We start from the raw sequence: 14365 nt of genomic DNA, 5'->3' as shown, positions 1-14365 counted from the left end.
GTTGTCTTCCACTACGGTTTGGCATAGCTGCGGAGTTGGTCTAAGTGTGTTTTCTATCTTTCTTCATTTTTCTTTTGTCCTTTCTCAACACATACACAGCGCCACATCATAGCAAAACAGAGCGAATTGGGGTTTTAGATAACTTTATTCTTGTTCTTTCCCTTGCACTTTTTCTTGGTTTTTTTTTTCTTTCTCTTTTGGATTTTGTATCTTACAGGCGCCTTGATACCCCTCAAAGGCTCGTTTTTACTTGAGTTTTCTTTGCTTGGCTTCGTCGTTAGGTAATCTTTACATACTTAGTCCTCAGGTTGGCCGAACAAAAGGGATCTCGCTGCTTGCGGACGGGGTTGTGGAATCGATGGGGCAAGGGAAACATGGAAGGATAAGAGGGAGAGGTGGGGGGTTAAAATAACCAATTACAAACCAGTAAAATATCTTTAATCATTCACATGAATTTTTCGTTTTGTGCAGTATTGGTGCCTTGGACAGATTGCTATTGTGGTCTGTGGAAAAGCTGTTATTGTTCACTTTATTCTCACCTCTTTCTGACCTGCTGCCATATTAATACCTCGCCAAAATGTTTCGTGCACTCTTTTCGAAGATTCAGAGTCAATTTTCGGGCACAAACATTCCATCAAGGTTCTTTCAACACATACACAGACGGATAGAAAGCCGAAAACAGATAATACAGCTCGATGCAACATAGAGTTGTGGGGAGAAAATTGAATATATTTCCACTGGATTTGGTGCTGGTCTGAAATATGGACTCGAAAGTGCTGGCCCTTGCAGCCAATGAGTAAATGATTATCGAAGATGTGTAAAGCCTTTTCTTCATGTATGACCAACATTGTGTCTTGCTTTCCTAAAGCCTAAGATGCTCCTCTATCTTAATGAACGAGATGTTGTAATAGGAAAGGGCGAAAACCGTATCACATCTACGCGCTTTACCCATCTCAATATATTAGCTTCGATCTTTCCTCAACGTGCAGTGACTGCGAATCCGAAATGGAGAAATAAAACATTCCCATAGAGGCCACAAGGCAAAAGAGGAAGGAAGGGACAAGAAAAGAAAGAGGAACCTTACTCCTGGAACCACGCTGAATCAGGCCTCACACCAAATAGTCCAGCCTCCAGCTCTGGGTAGCAGCCACCCACTTCTTGGCCTCCCCATCCCACCGGAACCAGTCATCATAGGTCCAGTTCCAGGCCCAACCGTTCTGGTCCTGGGGCGGGATGATGCGCGCGGCGCGGGCCTCGCGCTCAATTTCCTCCAGGAGGGGGCCGATGTGACGGACGGAGCGGACGCCGGGCTCGATGTTCAGGAGGCGGATGCGCGCGTACTCGATGCGGGAGAGGTTGTCGGCGCCGAGGGTGAAGTCAGCGTCGGAAGGGTGGGGGAGAAAGTGCTCCAGGGCTCGCTCGAGGGTGTCGATGCGGTTGTTGAGGGCAGCGATCGAGGGGGCGTTGGCGATGGATGTGGGGATCTTGTTCTGTTTGTTGTTTAGGTCAAGAGAAACGCGAATAAGCTGAGTTTATAGAGCCAGGAAGAAAAGGCGAGAGGAGGGGGGGGGGGGCGCGTGCTGGTAGCCTTCTGGGGAAGGAGCAAGGGAAGGAGCAAGGGAAGGGAGTGTCAAAATCCCGAGAGAGGATGGAACTTGACGATGGGAAAGAGAGAGGCAGAGTGATGTGCCGAGGAGACGCGCATTTGAATACAGAAAGAATACTCGAAACGGGCAAAGTGTTATCTGTGACAGATGATCTCAATAAGAAGCAAATACCTTCTCGAGAGTCCCAGCCCAGCCGACCACGCTGTAGGTGAGCGCCAGGCGACATTGGCCCAGGGTATGTTTGAAACTGACAGCGACCTCGCGACGATGAGCATGTGCACGCAGCTGTTCCTGGGCAACGAGCGGCAGCGACTCGCGACCAGGGCAAAGGCTGTTAAGCCGAGCCTCGCCCTGTTCTGCGTTCTCTGGCGTCTGGGTGGCCTTCGCGTTCGGGCTCTGGGCCTGAAGCTGTCCCAGAGTGAAGTCGGCCATGCTTGAGAAAGAGATGATGAAAAGCGCTAGAAGAAATAAAGTAAGCTTTAGTCCACAGGGAAACGGTAAGTGTAACTTTGAGGAGAGGCGTCACACCTACAGGGTCAGAACTCAGTAATGGCCTGGAGGCAAGCGGAGGTTAAAAGTTGAGGACTTGTTTTTTGTCAGGTGTTAAGTGAGCTATAGAGAAGTTGGCAAGACCTTTCTGTGACTTTAGCTCTGTTGTTGCATTCATTTTCTATTCATTTCTTGGGCAATCGACATCAATTGGCTTTCAATATCGCGAGCTCTCCGAAAGAACAGCGGAGATAGCCCTTTGCACACCGAATGGGGGGGGGGGGGCGTTGACGGTGTACTCGATGCTTTTCGAGGGGAGCTGATTTCACAAGTTTCAATGAGGTGAAAATGAACAAAGCTTTGTTGGTCACTTGCAGTATTGACAGGAGCCAAAGAGTTTTCGAAATTGGCAGTATAATTATGCACTGGGCTTGAAGGGAAAGAGAACAGCGGAATGACAATAGCAGTAACATTTGTCGAAACTTTGGCCCAATTCTTCATAATACTTACCCAATTATTCTTTCAATGTTCTGTATTTGTATTCCATTCAGCTGACCAAATGAGACTGTCAACCTCATTGTTGGAGTTATTACTTCTCAAACTATATTCATAGCCTGTACTACTACTCTATTGTGAAGATTATTATGATCACGCTGCCTGCACTTACAGCTTGGGAAAATGTCATGAATTTATCTCAAGTGATGGCATCCCATCGCACTTCTTGTTTTAATTGCTTCGGTAAGTATGAGATGTACAAACTTACTCGCGATGGCATGTGGTTTGGATGATCAACATTATGATTTTTGTTTCAAGAGAATCACCTACGCTCTTTGCCCAGCTCCCTCCAACACTCTTGGTATCTCCGCGTAGTTAATTTTGCTGCCATTTTGTGTGCAAGAAGTAGGAGAATCCACTCGAACAGTGATTGCCAGCCACAACAGAGTGGGAAGAAGGTTACTTAACACGTAGAGTGATGAGTTCCCAGGTGGTTTCCCCACATATATTGAGGATGCGTGTACGCCTCTTATCTACAAGACAAAGACAGTGACAACCCACAAGTAGGCAAGCACACCCTGGCTGGCTGTCCAAAAGTAAATGAGATGCTAGTCAAAACACAGAACCAAAGAAAGAAATTCGCTCAGATAATGTAGTCTGAGATCTTATTGCAAGTAATGAGAAAAACATGGCCAGCCTATACCCAGATACCCAGGTCTTGGAACTCAAATCAGCTTACTCAGTGAGATGAAGTCGCGAAACCCCAGCCGCAGGAAAAGAAGTGTAGTGTATTAGTACAAATTTATATAGCATGTATGTGCGTGCTGGTGGGTAAGGCGTCTATTCGATCCTCTTCTTGCCCTCTTCTGCGTTCGAGTATCTGACCGCACTGAGGCCGCGCTCGTGCCGTGCCACCAGTGAACCAAGCAGAGGATCTTTTCTGACCTTGCTGATGGTCTCCTGGTAGCCCTCTGCCACATAGGGTCGCGGGTTCAGTTTGGGCCAGTTGACCTACAAAACATTGTCAGCGAGGTTCGAAAAGGTCATGTTCTGGGAGAGCTTGTAAGGACTTACGTAGAGCATGCCGTTCTTCAGGATAAAGCGAGCTGACCAGGCACCCACGACGATCCAGAAGATGATGAAAAGACGCATGGGCATGACCGCAGAGTCCGGCAGCCGCTTTGTGAACAGGCCAACAAGGACAAAGAAAATGCTGAAGGCTAGAACATAGGGAATAGACTGAATGAGGACGGGCCGTCTGTCAGCGAAGACAAGGCTGGGCCCGACCGAGGCTGTACCTGGGAGGTAGACGCCCAGGAAGAGGTCGAAGGCGTCTTGCCTGGGTCCGTCCAGGAAGTTGTTCTTCATGTATCGCGTGACAGCAATCTGCCCGTCACGAAGAGCACCGGCTTTGGTGCGGATCCCTAGACGGGTCATGTCTGTCTTCATGGCACCTGTTCCGGAGTAGCTGTTGCTCACCACGTCGGCGTTGTCGGCCCACAGGTTGCGGAACATAAACTCGAAAGCGGGGTCTTCCTCCTTGAAGGTCGCACCGCGTTGCATCAAGCCAAGGTCGACAAACATGCGGTCCAAAGTCCACCGGGCCATCATGCTTTGCACCACATTTGTGCGGTCCAGGCAGTCCATGCAGTTGGTACGCACCACAGATGTCTGCAGGTTCCTGACTTCAAGCCGCCCATCGATACCAGCCGGCATATCAACCGCTCGGAAGTACTGCTGAGCAGCCAGGGCGTCCTGCATCCTATCCAGTAGCAGCTGTGCGCGGTGGAGTTTCATCCCCTTGGTCTCGGAGTGGAAGTCAAAGTAGATGTAGTGGACACGATCAAAGGTCTGCTTAGACGAGCCCGACTCGATGATGTGAAACTTCTCATCAGTCACAGTGTTGCCCGTGACGGCCTCTCTTGGCGATGACTGTAGTTTCTGTACCACCTGCTCATAGGCCTCCTTCACCCGCTGTTCGCGGCCCTTCTGGTTGACAAGGTTGACCAGATAATTGTCGCCGTATATCCGAACTTGCTCATTGAAGTGTGCTGCGGCCGCGGGAGAGGCAGAGTCGATACCGCGGATCTGTAACTTTGGGGTGTATGACAAGGTGTTGATCTCTGCCCAGTATACCGGAACACTACCGCGAGTCTGAACATAGGCCAGGATCTGCATCTCACGGCTCTCCGTCTTGGAAGTCTGCGTGCTGTTGCCCCCGGTGAAACCGCTCATGCCACTCCCGCTGTCATTCAGTATCAAAACCTGCTCCGTCTCGTTATAGTTGGACACGTGCCCCTCCTCGTCAATGCCACGGGAGAAGTATCTCGTTCCACCTCGGTGTCGGGACCGGCGGGTTATAAGAACGATCGTCAGAGGCGTGCCCTTGAAGGTTGTCGGGTGGATTTCGAGCATGCCGAAGATGACCGGGAGAATATACGGGTCTGCACCTGGCTGCGGCCCTGGCTGACCTCTTGAGCCCATATTTCGGTACTCGATCAAGTCGGACTGGACGAATTTGTTCCAGAAGAAGCGGTCGTCCGCCCTCTGCCATAGCGGGGCTGAGCTGTCATGGTGCGACTGCCGCTGGAAACTGTTCGTAAGGTCGATCGAGTAGGAAAAGTACATCGGACCAGACTTGATAAACGTCTTGAGGATAGCAAGGAACTTGTCCTCATCTGGATCGTGAACCTGTCGCTCTCGCATGGGAAGGATGTCGGTGGAGACAATCTTGTAGACCATGTGCCCCCTAAGGCGACCGATCGGGAGGGTCTTCGTGATAACAATAATATACTTGTCTGTTCAAGGTGGAAAATTAGAATGACGCTAGTGATGCGTATGTTGTTGAGGCTTCTCGGGTGTTGCCTTACCAAGTCGCAACTGAATGATTCCCAAGATGCCAGCGATGCTCGTCACCCTCGAAACCCTCTTTCCAGCAACGAGAGCTCCATCACTCAACCGAATGTCGCCAGATGGTCGGTCGATAGTGAGGGCAGGAGCGTTGGGTGAGGAGGGAGAACGGAAGACGTAGCTGTCGGAGGCGACTTGGACGTTGATATCCCTAAAAGGGAGTGCCATGATGCGCGGCGGAGTTGGAGCAAGGGAACAAGGGGACAGTTTGTAGATCAGAGATGGGATCTCACTAGTCTGGGGGTCACAATGGAGTTGACTGGGACAGGGTGCCCTAGGCTATTAGAAGTTGTGGTAGAAACCTTGCACTTGCTACAGAGGGAGGAGAATGAGGAGAGGAAGGAGAAGTGGCAAGCTGGTGAGTGCAAGGCTTGGGAGGTTCGTGTCAACGAGATGATGGTCTGGACAATTATTACAGGTTGATGAGCTAAACGTGGTAGCTTCCTTGTTGCATGTGCAGACTGGACCCCCAAGGTTACAAGGGGCTATTCTAATTTCAGCTGGATGTTCGTCATCTGGACAGGGGGCCAGGGATCAGTTGCCTGCACAACACTATGTACAAACACTACTGCACTGGCTTGTGAAGGTCAGTTTTGGGGGGTTCACCACTATGTACAATGTACCGTGTACCCTTTGGAGAGAAATTCAGAGGGTTCCTTTTCTTTTGGGGGGGTGGGGGGAGGCACGGGCCAAGAGGTGGGACACCTCGGAATCTTGGGCTGCCCCGTCGGTAGCAGCGCCTGACGCCTGACGACCTGGCTGGCTGGCTGGCTGACTGACTGACGTGTTGTAGGCGGACCAGGCCAAGGCCCAAGCCACTACAGCAACCTGTTACTGTTAGAAGTCTCTCTCAACAGTCTCGTCACCGAGACTAACCTAATCACACGCTTTCATCATCCACTCCGCCATCCCAACCTCAGCCTCCCGCGAAACCATCTTCTTTCCAACGTCCAGGCAGTCAGCCACTTCCTCTTTTCTACTCATCTTCCTCTAGCCCTCCTGCTTCCCTGTCTTCCGTGACTATTTCCTCTCTTGGAACCCCGCTCAGCCCAGCCTTTCAGTAACCCGATTTCACCTCAACGAATCCCTCAGCTAGCTAGCGGTGGGCCTCCCAACGACCTCTCGAACACTATCACAACAGGTTCTGGAAGAGCCTTCAACACCTCTGTCATGGCTTCTCGAGGTCCTCCTGGTGCTCGTGGCATGGGCAACAGATTTGCGCAGTTCAAGCTGGTCTTGCTTGGTATGTCATTATTGCGCACGATGGTTACAGACAGACAGAGACACAGAAATGCCGTTTGCTAACCGTCCTGCAGGAGAGTCTGCTGTCGGCAAGGTATCAACTCCACATCATCCCTTCCATCTCTGCTACCTACGCTGACGTGCGATTCCAGAGCTCAATAGTGTTGCGTTTTGTAAAGGTGCGCCAGATCCCGATCCCATCCTTTCCGGTGCTGAGCACCATGAGCTGACCGGAAGCGCAGGACCAATTCGACTCGTACAGAGAATCTACCATTGGCGCCGCCTTCCTCACACAGACCATCTCCCTCGATGAAAACACCACCGTCAAGTTCGAGATCTGGGATACTGCCGGACAAGAGAGATACAAGTCCCTGGCGCCTATGTACTACAGGAATGCAAACTGCGCCGTAGTTGTCTACGATATCACACAAGCCGTACGTATACTGATGAGGACGACTGACTGGATATGTGTGTTGTGGGGAGGAGGGGGCGGGGGGCGTTCGCGCGATTGGAAATAAGGCTGACCTGCCGAGATAGTCATCATTGGACAAGGCGAAGGCGTGGGTCAAGGAGCTCCAGCGCCAGGCCAACGAGAACATCATCATTGCCCTTGCTGGAAACAAGCTCGATCTCGTCACCGAGCAGCCCGACAAGAGGGCCATCCAGACATCCGAGGCCGAGGCGTATGCACGCGAGAGCGGCCTCCTGTTCTTCGAAACCTCAGCCAAGACGGCCGAGAACGTCAGGGAACTGTTTACGGCGATCGCCAAGAAGTTGCCGCTTGACCAGGCCGGACCACGACACTCACGGACAGGCCAACGGCCGGGGGTCAGCCTCGGCGCGCCGGAGAATGCCAGCACCAACAGCAACGGCCCGTGTGCCTGCTAAACCCCGGGCTTCTGTGATGTGTCAAGAAATTTCGAGTGGCGAGGAGGCTTGCGTGTCACTATACGGCTCACTCGCCTTCCAGACAGAGAGTTGACACGACCCGCGGTGTACACCTGGGATCGAAATATCGTCACGGAGCATGCAAGGTCGTTGGTTGCGTCGAATTATAGGCCCCTTCGGAACGAGTAACATGTCCGTGAAAGTCGGCTCATTCTCTGGTGTCGAATGCTCGTACGACGGGAACGGCATCAGTCCTTATTTAATACCTTTATTATGATGTGTCCTCCCGGCATTTCAATCTAAAGAACTTTTCGATCGTTTGGCTTGGTCCAGGGAAGAGGCAGGATTCACTGGCGTCGGGGTGGGGATTCGAGTTGATGAAGATTGCTTTTTTTCTCTCTTTCTCTCTCTCTCTCTTCTTTTTGGGTCTTTACTCTCTGTGTTTACGGTCTTGCGTGCAGACAAGACAAGAGACGCATCTGTACCGAGAGAATTTCAAATACAATACCACATTGCAACAGATTTTCCCAGTCCTGCCCTGTTATTGAAATTCAAATATTGATATAGTATACTCACTCTGATTTCTGACATTGTTCCAGCAAGATGATAATGAAGAGGCACCTGCAGGCACGAAAAAATCATAGAACTGTTACTCATGTGCGAAATTTTGCTCAGATTTTCCCTTGTTTGTTTGGTTGATAATTTCCTTTTTTTTTTTTATAAAAAAAAAAATCGAGACGAACAAGAAGAACAATAATAAGAAGAAAAAGACGAGTTCATGATACAATAAGATAACCACCCTCAAATGCTTTCGTAGGCGCGCGCGAGCAGTGGACAAATTAGGTATGTTCTTACTGCACACAGTATGACAGTATGACGTTACTGCTCCTGAACTTTTGATAGGCAGGCACTCGGGAGCCTAGAGTAACTTACTGTACATAGTACTTATGGTAGTATATGCCGTAGGGATCCCTGTCACTTTACTGTAGCCATGCGCCAGAGCTTCTCGGCAAAACCAGGTCGAGTCGCGAATTTTCCCGCAAAGCAGCACTGTGATAAATCCAGGTCGTGAACTTTCCTCCCCCCCTCCTCCATCCCTCACAACCCAATTCGATACCCGCGACGGGCCATTGCATTCCCTCATGTTGCGGACATCGCTTCGATCCGTGAGGGGTCTGAGCAGCAGGTCTGTTGCCGCTGCTCCTGGCCGCCAATGGCAAGCAGCAGCAGCAGCTCGGCCTGCTGGCCTCCTCGTGACGAAAGTGAGTGCTATCCATTTTCCCTTCCCTTAATCGTGTGAGAGCGGCAGTGCTCGAGCGCAGCAGTCTACTGATGGCTGACTGACCAATTTATGACGTGTATAGAGAGGCTACGCCGATGAGAAGCCCCAAGTTCCCAAACCACCGGCTGGAGAGACGAATACTGCTCCATCCACACCACCACCTCCGCCAGCGAACGAGTCGAGCGTCCAAGCCAGCACCATCGCTCCCGAGAATGTGCCCCTGACACCTCCCGCCCCAGAAGACCTCGGGAACGTCTCGAAGAAGGAAGGTCCTGCAGTTTCCACACCGCCGCCTCCACCTCCGGGCAAGGGCTTCCTCAGGAGACTGCGCAATTATGTCCTGACCCTCGTGATCCTCGGTGCCGTCACCTTCGGCGGTGGTGTCTACTACTCGCGGATCAACGACAGGTTCCACGACTTATTCACCGAGTACATCCCTTATGGCGAGCAGGCCGTGCTCTACCTGGAGGAGATGGAGTTCCGGAAGCGTTTCCCTAACATCTCGAACCGTGGTGGCCAGCGCCCACGCGACACGGGCGAGGCGGTGCGCATTCCGGCACAACACGGTGTGGCCTGGAGGGTAGCAGACGCCGGTGAGCCGGCCGGGCGCCAGTCGAGCGCTGTGGAGAAGACGACCACGGCGAAGAAGGAAGCCGCCAAGAAGACACCCGCGCCTGAGGCCCCCAAGCCAAAGGAGCCTCCTGCTCCCGCTCCCAAGGCGGAGCCCAAGAAGGATACCCCCGCCCCAGCTGCTGCTGCTGCTGCTGCTCCTGCCGCGACATCTGGCTTCAGGGCTCCCGAGGTCAACGAGCCGTCGCGCCTCCCTCCTTCCTCACCAATTGAGCCTGTCTACTTCCCTGATGCCGACGAGCCCGTGGTCCAGAATTTGGCGCATATGCTGAACGACATCATTGCCGTCATCAACGCTGATGGTGCGCACGGCAAGTATGGTTCGTCCGTTGAGAAGGCCAAGAACGAGCTCAAGAAGGTCTTTGGGGAGATCGATCACATCAAGGCGGCTGCGGAGGCGGAGGCTGCTGCCAAGGTGAAGGCCCGTGTCGCGGACTTTGACAAGGCTGCGAACGACCTGCTGAACCGCGTGGAGAAGACCATGGCGGCACAGGAAGCCGGCTGGCAGCGGGAGTTCGACGAGGAGATGAAGAAGCTCAAGGAGACGTATGACGAGCGCATCAAGGTTATGTCGGAGCGGGAGCGGCAGCTCCACGAGGACAAGCTGAACAACAAGCTCCTCGAACAAGCCATTGCGCTCAAGCGGCACTTCAAGGATCAGATCAGGAGGCAGGTCGAGACAGAGCGGGACAGCAGACTCGGCAAGCTGGAAGAGCTCTCCAAGTCCGTCTCGGATCTGGAGAGTCTGGCTACCGGCTGGAACGAAGTGATCGACCTGAACCTGCGTACACAACAGCTCCACGTCGCCGTGGAGGCGGTCCGCGCGAGCCTTGAGGATGCGGCGCACCCGCGACCTTTTATCAAGGAGCTTGTGGCGCTCAAAGAGATTGCGGCGGACGATGCTGTCGTCAACGCGGCCATCGCCTCGATCAATCCTTCGGCGTACCAGCGCGGCGTGTCGAACTCGGCAGAGCTGATCGACAGGTTCCGACGGGTAGCCAACGAGGTGCGCAAGGCCTCGCTGCTGCCCGAGGATGCGGGCGTCGCCAGCCACGCTTCCAGCTTCGTCCTGAGCAAGGTGCTATTCAAGAAGCAGGGGATTGCCGCGGGCGACGACGTCGAGAGCATCCTCACGCGCACCCAGACGTTCCTTGAAGAGGGCAACTTGGATGCTGCAGCGCGGGAGATGAACGGGCTGACAGGCTGGGCAAAGACCCTGAGCCGGGACTGGCTGGGCGAGGTGAGGAAGGTATTGGAGGTCAAACAGGCTCTAGAGGTAAGGCCATCACGGCTACTGCACTGCTACCTATCCATGAATAAGTCGTTGTGACCAAAGTATACTGACGTTTTCTTCTTGCTACAGGTGATTCAGACAGAGGCGAGGCTGCAGAGCCTCAAGGTCGAGTAGAGATGCAGCGTCCAAGAGTTCAAGACGTCGAATTGCTCCCTTTTCAATTCTAACTACCCTAACCTGACTTTGTATATTGCATGGAAAGAATTGATCAACCTGACCTGAGTGAGGAGGTGGTGGAGGAGGAGGTAAGGAGGGAGGGGCTACTGGCCCTTGTGTACCAAGATATCAAGTACTATAGAAGTGGACGAGCCAACAAAAAAGCAAAAGGAATATGACATTCATTAGGTCCTTCAGAATCGAGTGAACTGTGTACCATGCGCCTTTGATCACTGCCAGCAAAAAAGGACTGTCTCTTCCTTTTTTTTTTTTTCTTCTTTTTTTTTCTTTCTCTTCCTACATTTGACAACCTCAACTCACAGCCGAACGTTGCCAAGTAAGAAAGATACTCCCGCACTCTCCGTAATCTAACCTCAACGGTTACCACACCCCACAGAATGCATCGAGATAACGCGACAATAGTATCTCGCCATTTTATTCGTTAGAAAAATAGGAAGAGGCCCAACCAATAGTCTTCTTTTGCTGGTCAGAAGTATCCATCGACCCTATCAAATCTACGTCCGAAGATGCCGAAGCGGAGCCTTCAGGTACCGGGCCAAGGTCCGTCCAGCTCCTGCCGTAGCTAAAACCGCCCGGAGCGGGGCCATCGTCATTTTCCTCCCGGCTGTCGTGCTACTTGCAGCAACTTGCTCCCCCTCCTCTCCAAGAAAAAAAAGAAAAAAGAGGTACCGACCAGCCGAGACAGATACACCCACCCACACCCATTCTCATTGTCCAGTAATCATTCTTAATAAGTGCTTACTGTCTTATTTTTACGAGAGAAAGAAAAGGGACCAGCGAGCGGCGCCATGATTGAATAGTCAGTGTCGAGGTTCTGTGCAAGATTTCCGTTGGGCAGAGAGAGACAGAGCTCATATCGACGTTCAAACCTCGAAACGGTCTTCGAAACCATTTCTCCGTCTCGGCGCATTTTCCCCCTCTAGACAATGTCGCAACAGCTCAGCAGAACAACGACCCTGCTGAAGGGCCTGCGAGCTCCCTGCACAGCAGTCTCACAGTCCTCTACGGGAGGGGCAACAGCGGCGCGCAGGATACCAGGCGCATTGCTGCGCCAACAGACAAGATGGGCTTCGTCGTCGGAGAGAGGAGGGTCCAAGAGCAGTCGTGAGTCGACTTTCAAGGGCCAAATGCTAGAGAGTATCACGCAGCGCATGGCGAGGGAGAAGGAAGAGCTGAGGCAAGCGGCGATCGAGAGAGAGGCGAGGAGTGGTGGTGGGAGGAACCTCGCGACTACGGTGGGTGAGTAGGAAAGAGGCCGTCCCGTTCCCCTCAAATTCCTTCTCGCCTGTCGAGGAATAAGTGTGTCCAGGGAAAAATCTTGTGCAGCTGACCGTCTATCTTCTCTCCTCCTCTTTTGCGAACTCTAGTCGTCGTCCTCGCCTCCCTTATGGCCTTCTACTGCGGCACCAAGCTTCCTCGCGACCCAGAACCGACCTCAACCCTTCCTCTGTCCGTAACGCGACCCCCCAGGCACAATGTCTCGCCCGCCGAGCTCGAGGCTGCCTGGACCGACTTTGTCGAGATCGTCGGCAAGGAAAACGTCTCGACCCTGCAGGACGTGCTCCTCTCGCACGCACAGTCCGAGTGGTCCACCCACAACCGCCCGGCCTCGGAGCCCATGCCCTTCTGCGTCGTATACCCGGCCACCACGGATGAGGTCTCGCGCATTATGAAGGTGTGCCACAAGCGCAGGATCCCCGTGACGGGTTACAGCGGCGGCACGAGCCTCGAGGGCCACTTCGCTCCCACTCGGGGCGGCATCTGCGTCGACTTTGGCCGCATGGACCAGGTCCTCGCGCTGCACAAGGAAGATCTCGACGTCGTGGTCCAGCCCGCCGTGGGCTGGGAGTACCTCAACGAGCAGCTGGCCGACGAGGGCCTGTTCTTCCCGCCCGACCCGGGCCCCGGCGCCATGATCGGCGGCATGATCGGTACTGGCTGCAGCGGGACCAATGCGTACCGCTACGGCACCATGAGAGAGTGGGTGCTGAGCCTGACGGTCGTGCTCGCCGACGGCACCGTCATCAAGACGCGCCAGCGGCCGCGCAAGAGCTCGGCGGGCTACGACCTGACCAAGCTCTTCATCGGCAGCGAGGGCACCCTGGGCCTGGTCACCGAGGCCACCCTCAAGGTCACCGTGCGCCCTGCCACCACCAGCGTCGCCGTGTGCTCCTTTGGCTCCATCCGGCAGGCCGCCGACTGCGTGGGCCGCGTCGTTGGGTCCGGCGTGCCCGTTGCCGCCGTCGAGATTCTCGACGACGAGATGATGAAGTGTATTAACAAGGCCGGCCACACCGCCCGCGCCTGGCAGGAGGCCCCGACTCTGTTCTTCAAGTTCGCGGGCACAGACAAGGGCGTCAAGGAGCAGATCGAAATCGTCCGGCAGATGGCCAAGAAGGCAGGCAGCACCGGGTTCGACTTTGCCAAGAGCCAAGAGGAGCAGCTGGAGCTGTGGTCGGCGCGCAAAGAGGCTCTCTGGAGCACCATGGCCGTCAAGAGGGACGGCGACAAGGTGTGGACTGGTGACGTCGCCGTGCCCATCTCGAGACTGCCGGATATCATCGAAGAGACCAAGAAGGATGTGCAGGAGAGTGGGCTCTACGGCACCATCGTGGGACATGTTGGGGACGGGAACTTTCACAGTATGTTATGTCATGTCACCTACACACTCACACACACACACACACACCAGACACGCATTGCAGAAGATGAAGAAGAAAGCTAACGTCCTTACCCTCGCAGCAATATTACTCTACAGTGACGCCGAGAGAAAGGTCGCAGAAGAGGTCGTCCACAGGATGGTCAAGCGAGCTGTCGAGATGGAGGGCACAGTGACGGTGAGCGGCCACCCCCCCCCCCTTTTTTTTTTTTCCCCTCTCTCTCTTTTTCTCCCCCTCTCTTCCCCTACCAGGAATCCATCGTTGAGATGATCGAATCTCGCTGACGAAATGAACATCCAGGGCGAGCATGGAGTCGGCCTGGTCAAGCGCGACTACCTCCCACACGAGCTAGGCGCCAGCACAGTAGATGTCATGAGAAAGGTGTGTCTCTCTCTTTCTCTCTTCTCTTCTCCGATTTTCTTGACTTTAAGACTAATGTTATCCTCTGCAGATGAAGCAATCCTTTGACCCTCTGTGCCTGCTCAACTGCGACAAGGTCGTGAGGATGCAGAAGCCCGCGGCGGGTGAGATTGCCGAGTGGTAAAAGTAGTGAGAGGGGTGTGAGGGAGACTAGGTAGCCTGGCGTGTGGGCTTGGCACGTCGCTTGTATATAGGCCGACGTTGCCCTCTTGAGTCGGTGGATAATCGATAGAGACCTTGTCTTGGTTGAGAGACGCTTGGCGACGATATG

At 53.6% G+C, this 14365-nt stretch overlaps 5 protein-coding genes across 5 annotated transcripts; 3 read left to right on the top strand and 2 right to left on the bottom strand.

The window, feature by feature from the left end:
• Nucleotides 1-1109: 1109 nt before the first annotated feature.
• On the bottom strand, nt 1110-2891 carry M406DRAFT_330912 (uncharacterized protein; the record flags this gene model as incomplete). Its single annotated transcript, XM_040920575.1, has 6 exons — nt 1110-1490; nt 1779-2065; nt 2136-2161; nt 2607-2661; nt 2764-2765; nt 2860-2891. 6 exons carry the CDS (start codon nt 2889-2891, stop codon nt 1110-1112), a joined length of 783 nt encoding a protein of 260 aa, XP_040775543.1.
• Nucleotides 2883-5669, bottom strand: M406DRAFT_278134 (uncharacterized protein; the record flags this gene model as incomplete). Its single annotated transcript, XM_040918337.1, has 3 exons — nt 2883-3602; nt 3666-5389; nt 5462-5669. The coding sequence occupies 3 exons, from the start codon at nt 5667-5669 to the stop codon at nt 3432-3434; spliced, it is 2103 nt and encodes a 700-aa protein (XP_040775542.1). The 3' UTR covers nt 2883-3431.
• Nucleotides 5670-6602: 933 nt separating this feature from the next.
• Nucleotides 6603-8152, top strand: M406DRAFT_356589 (uncharacterized protein). The gene is made up of 5 exons (XM_040923484.1): nt 6603-6744; nt 6818-6837; nt 6896-6922; nt 6986-7177; nt 7281-8152. The coding sequence occupies exons 1-5, from the start codon at nt 6672-6674 to the stop codon at nt 7629-7631; spliced, it is 663 nt and encodes a 220-aa protein (XP_040775541.1). The 5' UTR covers nt 6603-6671; the 3' UTR covers nt 7632-8152.
• Nucleotides 8153-8773: 621 nt separating this feature from the next.
• On the top strand, nt 8774-10951 carry M406DRAFT_43835 (uncharacterized protein; the record flags this gene model as incomplete). Its single annotated transcript, XM_040924233.1, has 3 exons — nt 8774-8893; nt 9047-10819; nt 10907-10951. The coding sequence occupies 3 exons, from the start codon at nt 8774-8776 to the stop codon at nt 10949-10951; spliced, it is 1938 nt and encodes a 645-aa protein (XP_040775540.1).
• A 1190-nt stretch (nt 10952-12141) lies between these two features.
• M406DRAFT_62284 (uncharacterized protein) lies at nt 12142-14218 on the top strand (the record flags this gene model as incomplete). The annotated part of the gene is made up of 5 exons (XM_040924770.1): nt 12142-12253; nt 12382-13656; nt 13757-13851; nt 13975-14055; nt 14126-14218. 5 exons carry the CDS (start codon nt 12142-12144, stop codon nt 14216-14218), a joined length of 1656 nt encoding a protein of 551 aa, XP_040775539.1.
• Between the last annotated feature and the right edge of the window lie 147 nt (nt 14219-14365).

The sequence above is a fragment of the Cryphonectria parasitica genome, assembly GCF_011745365.1.
Source record: "Cryphonectria parasitica EP155 unplaced genomic scaffold M406scaffold_5, whole genome shotgun sequence".
Classification (NCBI taxonomy): Eukaryota; Fungi; Ascomycota; class Sordariomycetes; order Diaporthales; family Cryphonectriaceae; genus Cryphonectria; species Cryphonectria parasitica.
Note: the sequence above shows the minus strand (reverse complement) of the source record. Positions and strands in the feature narration are given on the sequence as shown.